At 37.4% G+C, this 20220-nt stretch overlaps 1 protein-coding gene across 3 annotated transcripts in view; it reads left to right on the forward strand.

Moving 5' to 3' along the window:
* SLC7A11 (solute carrier family 7 member 11) overlaps positions 1 to 20220 on the forward strand; it is a 94202-nt gene that overhangs the window by 59491 nt on the left and 14491 nt on the right. Inside the window, exons 8-12 of one of the 3 annotated variants that reach the window (XM_039222286.1) lie at positions 366 to 469; positions 1316 to 1412; positions 2934 to 3083; positions 4562 to 4739; positions 16885 to 17365. In XM_039222286.1, the coding sequence (XP_039078217.1) occupies positions 366 to 469; positions 1316 to 1412; positions 2934 to 3083; positions 4562 to 4739; positions 16885 to 16952 (597 nt within the window). In that variant the 3' untranslated portion in view covers positions 16953 to 17365. Of the gene's footprint in view, positions 1 to 365; positions 470 to 1315; positions 1413 to 2933; positions 3084 to 4561; positions 4740 to 16403; positions 16781 to 16884; positions 17366 to 20220 lie in introns of those variants that run through there. The other 2 variants (XM_039222288.1, XM_039222287.1) reach the window with 2 other exon arrangements.

The following is a 20220-nucleotide window of genomic DNA, read 5'->3' on the forward strand; positions in this document are numbered from 1 at the left end:
GGGTAAAGAGAATGCATTGAAGGGTTTCTGTCTTCTGAACCGAGCTTTTTTTTTTACTTACCGGAATCAGAGATGATAGACATCATACTTAATAAATATTCAATAAATGGATCATTGCTTTTTGGAAGTGAAGAGAAGGAGCTTGTTCAGACCTTTGCCCATAGTTTTGCAAGAAGCAGTGCCACGATACTGCTTTAGATTATTGTCTAAGAAGTTAGCCTGACCCTAGCCAAAAAGAAAGATTATAAAACATACACGTATCACCAGACTAAAAAAGAAAGTCAGGGAGCGAGTTTGGCCTAAATTGTTTCATTTTATTCCACTTTCTGGCAGAGCATTAATTTGCTTCGTCCGTCTCTCACCAGACCTTTTCTGAGCGGCTACTGGGAAATTTCTCATTAGCAGTTCCGATCTTTGTTGCCCTCTCCTGCTTTGGCTCCATGAATGGTGGTGTGTTTGCTGTCTCCAGGTGAGTGAGTTCAAGCATTTCCAGAAATGTATTTCTGTTTTTGAGATTGGATGTGATAAGGATAGGTTTAAAAAGAAAAGAAATAGTGCCTCCAAACCTGTTGTTTTTAAAGAGGCATAGAAGATCGAGTGCTTCGTCCAACTATCAATAGAATGTCTCATTCTGCCCAGTAGAGGGCACTGCTCGTCTATTCATAGCCTACACTGAAGCCGGGCAGGGAGTTTTTTCTCTTTTTTTTCTTTTTAATAGTGTGTCTACAGACTCTAACAACAGCATTTTATTTCTGGTGATAAAATCTTTTGTTTCTCTAAAGGTGACCAGAAAAAAGTAAAGTAAGAGATGCCAGAAATCACCACCCGACCATGTGTATCCCTTTCCTTTTGTTGGTTGCAGAAGTCCCTTTTATTTTAATGTCAGATTAAAATCCAATCAGAAAAATACAAATATAAGCTTAAATGTGTGCATGTCTGTGTGTGCGTGTATGCGTACGTGTGTGTAGGTGTGTGTATTGGGCTGAATTGGATTGACAACACACATACAATACTAAGAATCTAGAACTAGATTCACCATCAGCTATTTATACATAGGGAGAGCTATGCTGAGTTGGATGTTGCTACTGTTTCTCCTCAATGAGTAATATAATATGTTAGCAGATTTTCTAAACTTCGAAGTCAGATTTCTTTTGATTCTCTGCCTTATCTGAAAAGCAAAATCAAATTAATCACCTCAGAAATGACAAACAATTTGGTATAAAATTAGATGCAAGTGTTCTTTTAGATGTCTAGATTTTTCCCTTTGAAATGATCAATTATCCAGTCAACTCCACCCACATTTTTCTCCCATCAGGTTATTCTATGTTGCGTCTCGAGAGGGTCACCTTCCAGAAATCCTCTCCATGATTCATGTCCGCAAGCACACTCCTCTGCCAGCTGTTATTGTTTTGGTAATGCATATTAAAAAGTATACCTAGATATAAGCTTGAATAATAGGTTACCAAAGACGGATTCCCAACCAGACTGTAGATAGTGCTTTACTTTCTCATTTGTCGCTAAATTGGATCTATGTATATCTTGGTGGAGAGTGAGAGGCAGACTATTTTCCATTGCTTCCCAGTATTTCTTATTCAGTATTGCTGATGCATATTTGATGCTGTGGGGCAATAACCACATCACTTCTCTTGCACCTTTGTAGAAATGCATGAGGTCTAAGGGAAATGATTTCCTTGGCTCCTGTCATTGACATAAAGCGTCACAGAGAAAAATGCAGAGCATCGAGCCCCATTTCTACATACTGAGAGTGGAGCTAAAAGCCACAGTCCAACAGCACCAAGATGTCATTTCATAGGCCCCTTGTAATGTAATGCACGCAAAATTAGAGAAAAAATTGGATGAAATTTTAGACAGTGCAGTGATTCCGTGATAAAAAGGAAAATATTTAAGCGTAACTCTAAAGGGAAGAAAGAAAAGCACCGAAACTAAACATGAGTTACAGAATTCTTTATGCAGAGAAAAGTAGTTGTGAAGGGGCAGGTACAGAAGACTGTGCAAGGTATAAAAGTCCTCAAATACCCACTGGCAACGTTATATTCATTTTTACCTACTATTTTGTAACATTTTTGTCAAATGGAATCTGCTGTCAGGAGCCCCGTAGAATACCTTGGGCATTTTGCTTCATGCATTTAATCTGTTCCAGAATGTTTCCTTGAAATTTGTTTGTAAAGTATGCATCCTCTCTGTGTGGAATCTGGAAGTTAACGTCACTTATGGGAACAGAATGTATTATTCGGTGAAGAGGGCTTTTCATTTTAAGCCATGGCTATCGGTGGTGCCGTCCTTGGCATGCACAGCTGCAGAGACATTGCGAAGCTGATCTCTGCGCTTCATTCTTTTCTGCGGTCTTGAGGGTCACACGTGGTGAGCACACGGGAGAGTAAGTGTGGAGGAAGAGAAGGTCAAGATTTTGCATTCAGGAGATGGCAGAATCCCCAAGAAGCGGCCGTGTTTCATGTGGGTGCACAGCCAAGGGCTTCTCAGAAACCATTTACAGAGCTCTCTGGATTTTCTGATTGGGTACACTTTTGATTTTTGGCGTTAGTTATTTACCAATACTCTCAGTCTCTGGATCTTTACATTTAAGTCACTGACTATCTGGTGTTTTACTCTTTGAAAACACATTCTCTTCTCTCAAATGAAAAAAAAAAAGTGACCAAAAACTAAACATCCATATAAAATTCCCTCTGATTAAGTGGTAATGATGATCTTCTCATGCTGCGACTGGTGTGTAATGGAGTATAAGAGCAGAATATAGATAGGAAGTTAGTTGCGTATCGGTTTTAATCCCTATGGTAGATTATCGGTATAAATAATCATGAAAAAGATAATCGTAATTTGTAGTGATGTTATTGTTTGTTATCAGTTGTGTTCTCTTTTAACTCACTGAGTGTGGTTTTTCTCCCCTCCCCCAGCACCCCTTGACGATGATAATGCTCTTCTCTGGGGACCTCTACAGCCTTTTGAATTTCCTCAGTTTTGCCAGGTGGCTTTTTATTGGGCTGGCGGTCGCTGGGCTGATTTATCTTCGATACAAACGCCCAGATATGCATCGTCCTTTCAAGGTAACCTCAGTCATCTTGATGGGTTTACATAAATCTTTCCCCTAATACCTAGGCCTCCCTTTGTCATAACTTGATGATGAGGAACTTGGGCAGGGAGCAGCATCCTCTGGAGTAAAATGCTTAACTCTTGCAGGTAGTGCCTTCATATTGGATTTATTTGAGCTTGGAAAAATAATTCATCAAGTCGTTTATGTGAGGCGCCTAGCTTTATATGTCACATTTCTGAAAAGTGGTAGACGTAGAGGGTATTTGTTATGTTGCTTTTTCTTGAATGTGTCTAATGGCCTGATGTGTTCACAGTATGGGATACTTGTGTTTTTATGCTGTATAATCGTGGATAGCCATGCTGAGAAAGATGGAGACAGATACATGCAGAATGGTCACTAATTGAAACCCTAAACAGGATGCCACTGTACAAAACAGGCATTTTAAGTTTTCTTAAATGTTATGTTGTTATGTTGCTCTTTTTATGCATTCTAGAAGGAATATTCTAGAAGGAATAAAAATGTAAAATAAATAGGGAAAGTGAAGACGTATAAATGTACCCTTAACAGAACACCCTTCACCGTAACTAAGCATTTCTTTTTGTGAGGGCTGACGAATATGTTTCTCAACTCCTTTAGCCTTGAACCTTCATGGATTGATTTGACCTCACTATCTATTTGCTTTTAAGAAATAACACAGATAATGTTGTCAGTCGTGTTGTCAGAATTTGTTTCTAATTACATCCATTGCCTAATGCTGGAAACATCTTTATTAGCGGTTGAATAGGAGTTGGTCTGTTTTATTCCTGTCAGTTCTTATTGTGAGTGTCCAGCAGAAAATCAATATGCACTGAAAGGCTTTCACATGTAACAAGCAGCCCGTGCTCTTGACTCTACATTCAAGCGGATTCTAATCATAATTATCAAGGAGCCAACCTTTTCAAATCAAAAACATAAATCATAATGGTACTTAACTAGTGAAACAATTCAAAGAAAACCCCTCTAATGAAATATACTTCTTTATCCTAGGCTTATTCTTTCCAAAGGTTTTTTTTTTTTTTAATTTAAGGGAGTAGGTTTCCACATTCGCTGTGCCCTATTAAAGAGCTGTTCCTATCAAGGTGAGGTAGGATGGTGCCATCACCTGCTCACATGACCAGCGGGGATGATCCGATCATGTGACTTGACCGAGGCGCTCTTCTTTTTTTTTATGTTTATTTATTTTTGAGACAGAGAGAGAGAGAGCGCGCAAATGGGGGAGGAGCAGAGAGAGAGGGAGACACAGAATCCGAAGCAGGGTCCAGGTGCTGAGCTGTCAGCACAGAGCCTGACGTAGGGCTCAAACTCCCAAACCCTGAGATCATGACCTGAGCTGAATACGACGTTCAACTGCCTGAGTCACCCAGGTGCCCCTGATGTGCTCTTCTTGAACCCATCTTCTGTCTCTAGAACTGTTCGAAGTGATTTTTTTTTTTTTTCTGTGCTGTGTTCCAGGTGCCGCTGTTCATCCCGGCTTTGTTCTCCTTCACGTGTCTGTTCATGGTTGCCCTTTCCCTGTATTCCGACCCATTTAGTACAGGGATTGGCTTCATCATTACTCTGACTGGAGTCCCTGCATACTATCTCTTTATCATATGGGACAAGAAGCCCAAGTGGTTTAGAAGAATGACAGGTAAGGCCTTTACACAGTTTCAGGATCTCATGAGAGATGGCGTTGTAGAAAACTCATCTATGTGTATATACACGCATGAACTTTAAAGTGAAAAATACAAGTAAGGCAACTGCTAGTTTAAAGACATTATTGCATTTTAATTAGAAGTAGGAGAAGAAGAAGCAGGAAGGATGTTTAGGGTACAGCCACTCAATCCTTTCCGGATATTTAGTCTGAGCTGCTCTAATCACTTCTTAAGAGAGCTTTTGTAGATAGAATTTTATCAGCAGTTCTATAAATGACCTAATTGCTTTCCTGACTCCCTTACTAACCTAATTATTTTTTATTCTGGGTTGAGCTCAGCTTATTGATTCTATATCATAACATGCTACTTGCTGATTGATATGAGGTTTGAGAGGGAGTTGGGCAGAGTCTTACAAAGGTCTCAAATATGATTATGACAGTACCCTGTTTAATAGGCATGGTGAACACTGAAGGGCCATGAGAAGAGCAAGAACAATGAAGAGAAGAATAATAGCTCACATTTATGTTGTGATTTCTATGTGTTAGCACATATATGGCCCTGTTTAATCCTTATAATAACCTTCTGATGTAGGAAAAAATCATTATCCCCATTTTATAGATTTTGAGTTATACAGTAGAAGAATTCGTGTGACTTGTGCCAAGTCATGCACATATTAGGTAGAGCAGCTAGAATTCAAACTCAGGCAGCGCTATGTTTTATAAAAATCATTCTGGGTACAGTGAGAATGGATTAGAGAGGGTCAAGGCTGAAGAGACTCAAGATTGGCAGTTACCACGGTAACCCTGCATCAGGACCGAGAAGGCTCTGAACATGGACAATGCTGACAGGGTCCAAGAGAAAGTGAAAGATATTAAAGAGGAAAACCCAATAGGTCTTGGGGACCAAGTAGGTTGGGAGAAGAGGAAAAATAGGAGATCAGTAGATAGAAAGGGTGATTAGAACAGCCTCTATCTGTCAGGATCTCTGCTGAGTGAGGCTTTCCCTTATACCATCTCGTTCTGTCCTACATAGGCTCCATGTATTTCTGAGCTTTAGTGCTTATTAGTTTCTGAGTTTAGTGCTTATTAGTCTTATTTCTGATGGGAAACAGGACTAAGGGCGATAGAGAATTTGTTTTTGAGTGTACAGATTTTAAACCATTGATCAGGATTTGAACCCACATCTGCTGGACTTCAAAGTCCAGGGTCTTTGTAGAGTGGGTGCCTGAGGGACAAGAGAGAAGTGAAAAATATAGCCAGATGAACAGCCATGTTCTTGCTGGTTAGTTAGGGGAGTTTAGAAAACAACTTTCGTTCTCGCTTACTTGAATTTACTTCTTTTATCATAATTAATTTTTAAAAACCTGGTAAAAAGTTCGGGGAGATTTCTGATATTTCTAATAAAATTGTTAATAAATCATGTCAGTGTTCCTAAAACTCAGAAACAAACAAAAAAAATAAACGTTATAATATATCTACATATTGACTCTCTAGTATGCTACACAAACTCATTTAGAAGTCAGCCATTTAAAATAGACTTTTGCTGCTTCTCTTTATTAGCTTTTAATTGGTATTTGGTATCTTTAGACCTTATGCTGCTATTTATATCTGAATTTTGTTTTCCAGCTGCCAACACTATTCCCTGAATAGGTATTACTATAAAAGTTTGGTTCCTCAAGGCTAACACAGGCACACTGATTGTCTCACAGGGCATTTAATCTCGATTTCTTGTTAGATCACACTAGTTTTCTGTGGAATATTTTTAGTCCCATTTTGTCCATTGTAGGCAATAAATATTGAGGCTTTTCTGAAATGAAAAAGAATACTGTTAAACAATAACTACCATCCCTATTACCAATGTTTAGGAGAGATTAGCGCTCATCACTGTGAGGACTGTGTCTATCTCAGATCCTGGCTAGAGACCGTTCAAATCCCCTGAGCACCATGGAAAAGCCAGAGAACTGAGGAAGAAAGAGCTAGTACCCTTACAGATGGGTATGATGAGAAGAAGCATGATGAAAGAGCAAATTCCATGTCTTCTCTCACATAGTAGGGATTGTGTTCCTCTTGTTGGGAGGCAGCCACCTCTAAATGTCCTTTCCTGTTGCTCACATGCACGCATGTATTTTGCACATTTCTTTGTCAGGGTATACCAGCTACCGCTTTTCACACTTGACCCCTCTTTGATGGTTTTCCATGCTCATGTGATGTTGAAGGTTTTTTTTCTTTGTTTTTCTGTCTCTAATGATGTTTCAAACATCTTCAAGGACTCCAAATTTAGTGTAGCCATTTGTGAAAGCAGCCACGATGCAGTAGTCCCATAATGGTTATTTGGATCTCAAAAATGCCATTAAGTCTTACCAGGGAGCATGGCAATTCTGCCTTTAAACTGCGAGCCTTGTAACCCTTTATCTTTATAGCTGCCTTGAAAGTGAGTAGCAAAAACAACAATCCTCCATAATTTTGTTTGATTTTCCTCTTAGGCAGCATTCTTGCAGTAAAATAAAGAAAATTCATAATATTTATTGCTGCAATAGCAAGTATTTTCCTAGCCTTTGGCCAAAGCAAAGCACTCATACACAGACACACAAACAGCGGAGTCCTGCCCACTTACCTTGCCTTTTTCCCAACTGCCTCCTCATTAGGAAAAATCTCAGTGTGAACATGGAGAGCTTCTGTGATTTGGTATCAGATTTTTGTTATTGTTGTTGGGGAACATTCTTTAGACCTTCTACTCTCATTTATTTTCACCCTAATATACATGAACAGGTTAGCCTTCTGAAATGATAGTTGATCAAAATACATCTTACGTAAGGTGCTTCCAGAAACAATGTGAGGTAACCGAACAGCCTTCAGAAAATGGTGAGAAAGCTGCTTGGCACAGATAGCCAGGAATGCTCAGAACCAGGGGATCTGAGGTTTTCTGAGATTTGATGAATTTCTCTGGCCACAGGATGCCAGTGTTGAACCACATTTTGTTTGATAGCATTCCTAGGGTGAAAAGAAAATGTGCTCTTAGGGGAATAGTCAGATACACAGAATGCATTTTTCTGCCATCTGTGACAGAGTAGTGAGTTTTTCTGGATATTTATTTATTTATTTGTAGAAACATGAGCTTCTCACCCAAGGAAAACAGGGCAGGTACCCCACTGATGTACTCAAATACATAGAGGTAGTTAGACCTGGCCAGCCCAGGCTAGGGCTAGCAGCAGCTGTTTTACTTGGCTGCCTCTATTTATCAGTCCAACCATGTCACAGATGAGATGAGTGAGGTAACTAGAAGTTGGTCCCTCTTGCTCGGGGCAATATATGGAGGACAACGTATTTAAGCAACATCTTTGATTATAAAGAAGGATACTGGGGAGCACCAGCAAAATGATCCTAGTCCATCTTTGTAGACCATGACTTTGTAATTCCAGGGTTCCAAAAGCATATGCTTCTCATGGTCTGTCATAGTAACTTCATTTATGATGCCTCCTCGAAAGCTGTGTAATGCATTTGACTGGTTTGGGGCTAATGCTTCACAGACTTAGCCCGTTCGGGCTATAGATTCCCAAGCCCACCTGCTTGTACCAAGTGTGGTTGGGTAAATCAGCTTTCACAGGGTCAGTTGTTTCAGCTGATTTCAAAGACGACTGAACATGAAAAGTAAAGCTGAAAATACTGCAATTGCTGTTTGCTATTTGCTATTTGCTCTTGTAGGTTGCAGATACAGAAAACACCAAATGCAGACTCATCGGCTCAACTTTGTTTGAAAGAATAGTATCATTCTATGATAATCAGTTGATTATCCCCAATGTGAAAAGCCTATATAAGCATGGATGCAGTTGAATGCTACATGCTCTGCAGCTTTCCTGGGAAAGCAAGAAGCCTCCAAGAGGGTTACTTGAGTCTGCTGAATACCCCTGTCTGACCCCATGAATGTAGATGACCTAGAAGGAAAAGTTGGTGGAGCTCTAATAGCTTATTCAGGGCCAAAATCAGTCACTCCGCCCAAACCTCCTTTATGATGATAATTAGTCAAAATTTGAGATCCCAAGAGAGAATATAAGAGAGTCATAGGAGAGAATGTAACAGAACTCATTGAACATGGAAGAAGGGAATGGGGGTGCAAAACCAGAAGACAGATTATTTGCCCCTATATGTGCTGCTGCATAGAAGATCTAAATTGAGCTTTCCGAAAGGAGATTGCCACACTAGCAAAGCATCAGGATCTCTAAGTTGCTCTCCTTTTCTCTGAAACTGATGCTGTGCTATGACATGGGTAAGTAAGATGTTTAAGAAAGCAAAGGGCTGGGGGTCCCAGAATATAGAAACAGACTTTTGGAAAAGGCTTTTGTTCAGTAGATAAATGTGTGAGTAAGCACGCTTGTGCACACACGCACACACACACACGCATGTAAGCGAGCACAGACATACACACAAGTCATCATTGTAGGGATTATTTCAGGGAGGAAAAGTTGGAGAGGATGTAAATTTAACCTTACTGCTTTGCAATCCGGCATTGCAGATGCCTGAAATGTTTCAACCTACCAGATAACCCTGATTCCTTCTATGCCATATATCCCATTCTATTGATGGATACTTAGTTTTCCACAATCTGTTTTTCTTGGGTAATTTTACCACTTCCCTTTTCTGTAAACATGGACTTTTATTACTCTCGAGCTCTCCCTTGTGTTCCCCATACATCTCAGTGTAGAATAGGCTCTTAACAAATGTAATTTACTCAAGAAAAATTTACATGGACTTTACCATTTACCAGAACTGTGCTGGGTTCTTTATAATTAATGCATATTATAAAAATTAGTGTGTGGAGAAAAACAACTTTGGGGAACACTATTATAAAGCAATGGATAAAAATATGCGTTTGTAGTGACATGAAATACTGCTAGGAAGGTATTATTACAGTTGACAAGTCATGAAAAAGGAGAAAGATTATATGTCTGGATGAGAGACGATATGGGTCTGAAACTAACAAGAAGATAGACTCTAGAGGTTCCAGCATCAGTAGCAGTTTGAAGACGTTCTGTTGGGATTGATTACAAAGATAAGAGATGAACAAGAACTAACACACTGAGAAACTAGCATTGCTGAGTTCTAGAATTGCCAAGATATAATGACCTTAGAGATCATCCAGCCCACTGGTTTCTATATTTTAGTGTCTAGTAGAATCACAGATTTCTGGACCCCACCTTCAGTTTCCAATTTAGCAGGTCTGGAATAGGGCTTTGAAAAGTTGCACTTCTGGTATATCAGGCTATGCTAATGATCCCAGTCCAGTGATTACACTTTGAGAACTACTTTCTAGCCTAAGCCCTTTCTTATTTTAGTTAAATTATTTTTTATTGAGTTATAATTGACATTTTGACATTGTATAAATCTAAGGTGGATAATGTGTTGGTTTGATACATTTATGTATTGCAATATTACCACACTAGCATTAGTTAACACCTTTTATCATGTCATATCTTTATCATTTCTTTTGTTGTTTAGCACAGTGCATATGTAGTCTCTTAGCACTTTTTACAATACAATATTGTTGACTATAATCACTCTGTTGTGCATTAGATCTCCATAACTAAGTTTGTACTCTTAATCAATATCTCTCCAATTCCCTGACCCCCTAGACCCTGGCAGTTATCCTTCTACTATCTATTTTAGCAAGTTCATTTTTAAAGATACCATAATATAAGTGATATTATACAGTATTTGTCTTTCTCTGTCTGACTCATACCACTTAGAATAATGTTGTTGCAAATGACAGGATTTCCTTCTTTCTCATGACTGAATATATTCCAGTGTGTGTGTGTGTGTGTGTGTGTGTGTGTGTGTGAGATCACATCTTTGTATCCATTTTTCTGTTTGATGAACACTTAGATTGTTTCCATGGCTATTGTGAATAATGCTGCCAATTAACATAGGTGTGCAGACACTTCTTTCAGATATTGATTTCAATTGCAGGAATTGGATTGCTAGTTCATAGGTAGTTCAATTCTTACTTGCTTTGAGGAACTGCCATTATGTTTTCTGTAGTGGTTAAAAGAATTTACATTCCTAACAATAATGTATAAAGGCTCCCTTTCCTTCTAATCCCTACCAATATTTGTTATCCTTGGTCTTTTTTAAAAAAAAGCCATCCTAACAGGTGTAAGGTAATATCACATTATGGTTTTGATTTGCATTTCTCTGGTGATTAATGATGTTGAACACCTTTTTATTTACCTGTTGGCCATTCCTATGTCTTTGTACGACATTTCAAACAATGTCTATTCAGGTTTTTATTTGGATTATTTTATTTTTTGCTACTGAATTGTAGGAATTTTTTATTTTGGATAAAAAATTTTTATTTTGGATAGTCCCTTGTCAGATGTATGATTTGTGAACATTTTTGCTAATTCAGTAGGTTGTCTTTTCAACTTGATTGTTTTCTTTGCTGTGCAGAGCTGCCTACTTTAGTATAGCCACACTTGTTTTAGTTTTTATTGCCTGTACTTTTAGTGAGTTATCATTGCCTAGACCAATGTCAAGGATCTTTTTCCCTATGTTTTCTTCTAGGAATTTTATGATCTTAGGTCTTACATTTAACTCTTTGATCCATTTTGAGTTAATTTTTGTGAATGGTTTAAGATAGCGGTCCAAGCTAGGGTTTCATTCTTTTGCATGTGGATATACAGTTTTCCTGGAACCATTCATTAAAGAGACTGTTCTTTCCCCATTGTGTGTTCTTGGCATTCTTGTCAAAACTTAGTTTATGAGGGGGCAGCTGGGTGGCTCAGTCAGTTGAGCATCCAACTTCAGCTCAGGTCATGATCTTACATCACAGTTCGTGGGTTCAAGCCCCGCACTGGGCTCTGTGCTGATAGCTCAGAGCCTGGAGCCTGCTTCTCATTCTGTGTGTCCCTCTCTCTCTGCCCTTCCTCTGCTCATGATCTGTCTCTCAAAAATAAGTAAGTATTAAAAAAATAAAAAAACAACAACAACTTAGTTTACTATACATGTGAGTATTTATGTATAGACTCTCTATTCTGTTCCCTTGATCTATGTGCCTCTTTTTATGTCAGTACTATAATGTTGTGATTACTGTTGCTTTGTACTATGGGTTGAAATCAAGTATTTTGATGCCTCCATTTTAGTTCTTCTCTCTCAGGATTTCTTTGGCTATTCAGGGCCTTTTGTAATTCCAAACAAATTTTAAGACAGTTTTTTCTATTTCTATGAAAAATGTCTTTGGAATTTTGATTGGGATTGTATTGAATCTCTAGATTACTTTGGGTCATGTGGACGTTTTCATAATATTAATTCTTCTAATATAGGAACAAAAGATATCTTTCCATTTATTTGTACCTTCTTCAGTCTCTTTCATTAATGTCTTCTAATTGTCAGCATACAGGTCTTTCACCTCCTTGGTTAAATTTATTTCTAATATATGTTATTGTTTTTGATGTAATTGTAAATAGAATTGCTTTCTTAATTTCTCTTTCAGATTATTTGTTGTTACTGTATAGAAATGCAACTGATTTCTCTACGTTAGTTTTATATCCTGCAATTTTACTGAATTCATGTATTAGTTACAGCAGATTTTTAACAGAGTGCTTAGGGTTTTCTATATATGAGATCACCCATCTGTGAACAGAGATCATCTTATATCTTTCTGATATGAGTGTCTTTTATTTCTTTTTCTTGCTTAATTGCTCTGGCTAGGATTACCAATACTATATTTAATGCATCCTTCCATCCCAGAAATAAATCCTACTTCATGATAGGTAAATGATTCTTTTATTAGGTTGTTGAATTTTATTTGCTAATATTTTGTTGAGAATGTTCACGTCTGTATTCATCAGGAATATTGGTCTGTAGTATTCTTTTCTTATAATATCTTTCTCTGACTATGGTGTCAGCATAATGCTGGTCTCATATGATGAATTTGGGAGTGTTCCTTCCTTTAGAATTTTTTGAAATGGTTTGAGAAGGGTTGGTGTTCTTTAAATGTTTGGTAGAATTTACCAATACAAACCATCTATTCCTGTGCTTTTCTGTGTTGGGAGGATTTTTATTAGTGACTCAATCTCCTTACTTGATATTGGTTTCTTTAGATATTTTTACTTCATGGTTTAATCTTAGGAGTTCATAGGTTTCTAGGAATTTATCCATTTATTCTAGGTTATTCAATTTATTGTCATATAATGGTTCATAGAAGTCTCATAATCCTTTGTATTTCTGTTGTGTCCATTATAATATCTCTTCTTTCTTTCTGATTTTGATTTTTGATTCCTCTTCTTAGTCAATTTCACTATATTTCTTGATTTCCTTTTTGATCTCTTTTTTGACCCATTAGTTGTTCAGAAGAATCTGTACATATTTGTGATTTTCTAAATCTTTCCTCTTGTTACTGATTTTATCTTTTAACCATTGTGATTAAAAAGATAGTTGGTATAATTTCAGTTCTCTTAAATTTGCTAACAGTTGTGATCTACCATGTGATCTATCCTAAAGAATGTTCTGTATGTCCTTGAGAAGAATGTGCATTTTGCTGCTGTTAGATGGAATGTTCTGTGTATGTCTGTTAGGTTCATTTGGTCTAAAGTATCATTCAGATCCATTACTCCCTTATTGATTTTCTGTCTGGATAATCTATCCATTTTTGAAACCGGAGTAGTGAATTTCCCTACTATTGCTGTCTATTTCTCCCTTAATAATTCCCTAATATATTTAGGTGTTCCAGTTTTGGGTACATATATGATTAAAATTGCTGTATCTTTTTGATGAATTGATCCTTTTATCATTATGTAATCATCTTTTTTGTTTCTTCTTACCATTTTTAGTTTAAGGTCTAGTTTGTCTGATATAAGCAGAGCTACCCCTGCTCTCTTTTGCTTTCCATGTGCCTGAATTATCTTTTTTCATAAGGTATGTGAATCCCCTTATGCTTAAGTGTGTCTCTTAGAGGTAGCATGTAGACAAATCTTGTTTTTTGTCCATTTAGCCATGCTGTGTCTCTTAATTGGAGATTAAGCCATTTACATTTAAAGTAATTATTGATCAATAAAGACTTACTACCGGCATTTTGTTAATTGTTTTCTGATTGTTTTGTAGTTCCTCTGTCTATTTCTTCCTCTCTTGCTTGCTTTCTTTATGAGATGATGATATTTTTATAGTGGCTTGTTTTAATTCTTTTCTCTTTACCATTTGTGTATCTATTATAGGTTTTTACTCTATGATTATCATGAGGCTCTCATAATACATCTTATATTTATAGCCATCTACTTTCGGCTGATAACAAGCTAACCTCAATTGCATAGTAGAGTTTTACCCCTTTACTTGCCCCCTCACACATAATTTATTTTGATGTCCCAATTTGCATCTTTTTACATTCTGTGTCCATTAACAAAATATTGTATGTATAGTTACTTCAACAATTTTGTCTCTTAACCCATATGGCAGATCTCAAAGTCATTCACACAATACCTTTGCAATACAAGAGTATTTTCAATTTGACTATACATTTACCTTCACCAGTGAATTTTATATTTTCATATGTTTTCATTTTACTATTTTTTTTTTTATCTTGAAGAACCTTTGTTAGCATTTCTTATAGCCAGGTCTATTGGCTATAAATTCCCTCAGCTTTTGTTTGGCAAAACTTTTACTCTTCTTTATTTCTGAATGACAGCTTATTCTTGGTTGATGGCAGTTTTGGTGTTTTGTTTTGTTTTGTTTTGTTTTTTCCTTTGAGTACTTTGAATATATCATCCTATTCTCTCTTGGCCTGCAAGTTCTCTGCTAAGAAATCTGCTGATAGACTTACTGGGATTTTTTGCCCATGGAAAGAAATTGTAGCTAAGGAGTCCCTCTTTGGCACCTGGTCCGACATGCTGGCACCCAGAGCCCCCAGAGCAGCACTGGAGCTGGCATCCTCAGATGAGACCAGAGTGCCTGGAGCCTGACGCAGAGGTGCGCTTTCTGTGGCTGTAGCACTGATGACTAGAGTGTGGGCGTCTGCACATATCCCATGCAACTGGTACCTGGGTCTCAAAAATTCATCACTGTGGCTCCTGCAGGTAGGAGGGAATGCAGCAGTGGCAAGGGTCCTGGAATAACAGCGCAGAGGTGGCTTGGGTCCAGGGGGACAAAGTGCAGTAGTAGCGCAGCCTGGGGATGTGGGTGAAAGTCCCAACTCTGGCACCAGTGCACCCACAATAGCAACAGCATAGCTCTGATAGTGGTCTGATTTTTTTTAATTAAAAATTTTTTTTAATGTTTATTTATTTTTGAGAGACACAGACAGAGCATGAGAGGGGAAGGGGCAGAGAGAGAGGAAGAAACAGAATCCAAAGCAGGCTCCAGGCTCTGAGCTGTCAGCACAGAGCCTGATGCAGGGCTCAAGCCCACGAACCATGAGATCATGACCTAGGCCGAAGTCAGATGCTCAGCCGACTGAGCCACCCAGGCTCAGGGGTCTGTTAAAGGTACATGTTGTGATCCCGGGATCTGGGCACAGAGGAGTGGCAACACTGCCCTGGCAACAATATTTCAGAGCTGCAACCCAAGACCTGGAGGGTAGGGTTAAGGGAAGCAATGGTAGCCTTGTCCCAACAGTAATGGGCCAGAGCTCTATTTGAAGCTTGAGGGGTAGGGCCCAGGGTAGTGGCAGTGTCCCTAGCAATGATAGGTCAGCACTGTGACCTAGAACTCACAGGACAAGGGTCAGGGCAGCAAATGTCCATCTCAGCAATGACAGTTCAGAGTCCTGGGATGGAAGTTCTCAGCGCAGGAGTGGAACAGCCCCGATAATGGTAGCCAAAGAGTGACTTGGGACACAGGAAGACAGTGACACTTTGGGTAGTAGCAGTAAGTCTGGCAATGATGAATCAGCACCAAGACCTGGAACCTGGGGGCAGGAACCAGAACAGTAAGAGTCTGTCTCAGCAATGACAGTTCAGAGTCTTGACCTGGGCAAGTTGTGAGGGGAGAGTTCAGGGCTATAGTAGCACAGTCCCAATGATAGCCAAAGAGTAACTGTAGAGGCTCTGAAGTTGGAGCTTAATGGAGGGGAGGTTTCCTGAGTAATGATGGGACAAAGCCCCAATCTGGGGCTGGAGTGGGCCAAGAGCAGTGGCAGTTCCAGTCTAGTGCACGGTAATGTGCTGTGGCACCCAATGCTTGAGCGGGGTAGGTACGTCAATAGCCAAGGCTCCCAGGGGCAAGTCTCACCTAAGCAGCAGCACCAGCCTCAGGGAGCAGATGATGAGTGGAGGCAGTCCAGGATGCCCCATCAGTTGGGACCAGCATTATTGAGGACTGTGGGAGACCTTGGTACCCAAAGCTGCAGTCCTTCACAGGATGAGGCTTGCTAGGGTCCTCCAGTTTCTGACTGGGGGATGGGGTGATATGGGCAAAATGCTTTCTCTACATTTCTATGTACACATCCTCAATTTTTGAGCTCTGCCACACTTTTGCTCCTTTTTCTTTTTGTTTGGAAATTTCCCTGAGCTGTTTTCTTCAGTTTGTAGCTGTTTATTTATTGTTGGGTTTTTTTTTTTTCCAGTTTGCTTGTGTGTGTGCGTGCGTGCTTACGTGTCTGCGTGTGTGTGTAGAGGCAAGTGTTGGGACCTCCTAGCCCTCCATCTTGCTGATGGCACTCCCAAATCCCTCATTCTGCAGATGAAGCAATAAAGCCCTGAGACATAAGATGTTTTACTCAGTAATACCCTGCAAGTTTGAGACTGGAGATTACAGTAGGAATCATTTGATTTTGCTGAGGAATTGGTTGTAATCTCACAGGTACTAAAACAACAAACGAATTTTAAACCAAATATGAAGTATATTTTTGAACGTTTATTTGTATCTTCGTTCTATTGCCTCAAAATATTTTCAGCTTCCTGGTCTATGAATTAAAGTTCCTATTTGAATACAAAATATTAATGTATTCTTGCTGAGAAGCCATCATGTGAAGTTGCAGAAGTGACAAATAAATTAATTGAGCATGATGGGATTCTAATGAAGTAAATAATTCTTGAAAGTGCTCTATGAAATAGGCGGTTGTGTATTTTCGGTATTCAACCTCAAATAATTCACAAGTTGCTGTTTTTACACATTTCTGATTTCTGTGCATTTTTAATTTCTCTTCTTTATTCCTTTGTAGACAGAATAACCAGAACATTACAAATAATACTGGAAGTTGTACCAGAAGAAGATTGTCATAAATTATGAATTGATGCATTTGAAATCTTGGCAATCTATGCTTGGCCTTGTTTCTGTCCAAAGGGGTGAAACAAAATGTGGGTCTTCATTTTATGAAAATCCAGAGGATTGCAACTTTGGTGATGGACTAAAGGAATCAGTTATTTCTATTCATATCTTTTAGTGTATTCAAACTGGTTTCTAAGAAATTTAGTTATAATTCAATGTAGTTATAGAAAGTAGATATGCAAGTCTTCCATGAGGTCACATGATATTTGAACCCCTGATACCTATATAAAGTTAGAAGAAAAAGACTACGGAATGAACAATTACTTTAGTGGTCTTTATACCATATGGCTAAGAACTTCAAACGGAACACCAAGATGTTTTCTGTATAAATGGGATTTATAACAGACAATTTTTATATACTGTGGTTGACTATACTGTGAAAAGTGTTTTCTATTCTTCTGGGGGATAAAAGGCATGCGTCATCATCATGGACTGAGCAGAGGAAAGAATTTATTTCATGTCAGCATTGTATTGCTTCCCCATAGATACTAACTGAGATATCACTCATCTTGTAATGAATTATACCCAGAGCATTTTGAACAAAGGATAGAGGAGATATGCCTAATTTTAATGACTACATTAAAGAAGAGCTTTTAGGGACTATTGTCTGTGAGAAAAATCCAGGAATTATGTCTAGAAACTCTTGACAATTGATTATGTTAGGGTTTTTTCACTCATTATCAGGAAGCTTCATGGCTATGGACCACTTTGTTTTCATGGCAGCCCATTTGATCAGGAAAAGATGTAGCATCTTTTTTTTAGAGCAAATCAATACTTAATTTGGTATTAAATCATCTTAAGCACAACCACTTGTTTCACTAATAATTTGCCCCTTGATAACATATTTAAATATATGCATTTTTGAATCATCAAATTGCAGTGTCCATAAAAGACAGAAATCACCAAGAAATAAAATACCGGAAATATTATGTCCAACCCCATATAATCCTATCTATGTGCAGTGTTAGTAATTCTGAACAATTTTTTAAATTTCATAGTTATTTTTATATGTTGATAAATTTTGATAGTTTATACATTTCCTTTATATATTTTATATTCTGTTAAAATATCACTTCAGATAAAACTGTCCAGATTAATTAGGAAACGGCATATATTTACATAAAAATTGAGGAAGAAAATGTCACAGCTAAATAAGTTTTACAACTGATGTTTCTAAAAATTTTCCACTTCTTTATCTCAACTTTGTCAGTAATTTCCTCACCTTAATTATCATTCAACTTGCAAAAGACATAACTGATAACAAATTCACCGGAAGGAGAAACTGTGTGTTTGGGTGTGTGTGTGTGTGTGTGTGTGTGTGTGTGCATGTGTGTGTGTGTGTTCAGACAGGTGTTTTAATGCTAGGTTTGGAAAATATTGTGGAATTTTCAAATAAGTCTCAAATAATGATAGAAAGCATAAATTATTATTTACATACAGCCAAGATTAAATAGTCTGTCATACCTGAGTATGTTTATCCTTTAATTTTAAAAGTAACATTTTTTCAAAGAATTACACTGATTAAGATCATCAAGAGCTGATATAGAGTTCATAGGCAGTTGACCAAAGTAGAAACGATGATTTATGTAATATCATTATATATAATAATTATTTATATAACATGAGGCAATTCTAGTTCACTAATTTAAATTTTTGTGCTCGATAAGATTTAATACACATCCAAGATTTTTTTTTTCGCAACCAAACCTGTGTTTGGCTCTCTAAGTGAATTCCTTCCTTCTTCTCTCACCAAATGGTTTTCAAATTTTGATCTGTAGTCACTGCTTCCTTTATCCATTTGTCTATATCTTTCCCACTATATTGTTACTAAGGTAAAAACAAATTTTCTTTTTTTTTCTTTTTCTTTCTTTTTTTTTTTTTTTTTTTTTACAGTTTAGGCTTATATATATAAACCAAACTCTTCTTGAGTTTTTTTCTTTTCCAAATGAAAAAAACCCTGATAAAATCTCAAGAGGAGGTTTGCATGGTTCTTGATTATTCTTGAGAATCATGTGGTTATATCTTACAGTGGCATATAGGTCTCATTTTGTTTATCTTTTGTTTTAAGTTTTTTATATAACATTGTACAAGTGTACAAGCTAACTAGGATACATATTCATTATTTTTTCCATCATTTTCAAAAATGGTTAAACTTATGCTACTGTCATACCATTTTAACCACACAGAAAGTCAGCCAGTAGTTTTTTTAAAAGTGATGAAGATTAAACTGTTCATCATCTTTTTGTTAGGATACATCACAATAAGATGCAAGGTTTCTGTAAAGAAATTGATATTCATAATTCTTATTCAGATGGTATCATATTAAGCCAATTCTAGTTGACAATTGACATGCACACTAATATGTATATTTTTATTTATACTAGGTAACATTTTCTTTCTCATATATTTAAAATTATATATAGAGAGAATTATACATAAACCATTATATGCAATATACTTGTTCCATTGTGGATATTCAAATGTTTATATACATATTATGAATTTATTATAACACAAAAAGTAAAAGTGGCCAATACAGTTTAAGACAACTAATATACTCTCTTTCAAATGTATACTCTTTGGAGAACATAGAGTCTCAAGTATTTAAAGGTGAATTAAACAGCTCTAGTAAAGACTTCTAAAACTAAAATAGTGTGATTAAAAAATGGGCTGATTCTTCTTGCACAATTATGAATATGTCAGTAAATGTTTTTGACTCAGTTTTTTAAATGTTGGATTATTTTCCTGAGTTGTTTTTTAATCAAATGAAGAAAACTGGACTATTATAAATGATTAGGTTAGCTAGAAGTAGACCTTGGTCTTGTCTTTAGGAGACATAAGATTTGGAAGAGAAAAGATGGCTGACTCAAGAGTAAATATAAATGTTAAGTGTGCATGTACACAAATACACCCACGTGCTTATACTGTATCTGCCCCATCCCTGCTGGCACAAAAGTAGGATAGGTTCTCAGGTTACATTAGCAGTGCATGGCGGTTTCTCAAACACTAAACAATGTACATTGAATCAAATTTTGGGATTTTTTTATATGTCTGGTAAACTTGTTTCCTCAGTTGCTATTGACATATTAACAGATGGTTAACACCAGCATAATTACTTAACATAATTTTTTATGAACTGTAATCAGTCTTCAGGAAACTCATTATTTTATCTCTATTTGTAGATGAATGCGGTGCTAATCAAGAAAGGGGGCATCTTTGATCCATAGTG

This window comes from Hyaena hyaena, unplaced genomic scaffold (genome assembly GCF_003009895.1).
Source record: "Hyaena hyaena isolate Hyena2069 unplaced genomic scaffold, ASM300989v1 scaffold_1097, whole genome shotgun sequence".
In the NCBI taxonomy this organism is placed as follows: Eukaryota; Metazoa; Chordata; class Mammalia; order Carnivora; family Hyaenidae; genus Hyaena; species Hyaena hyaena.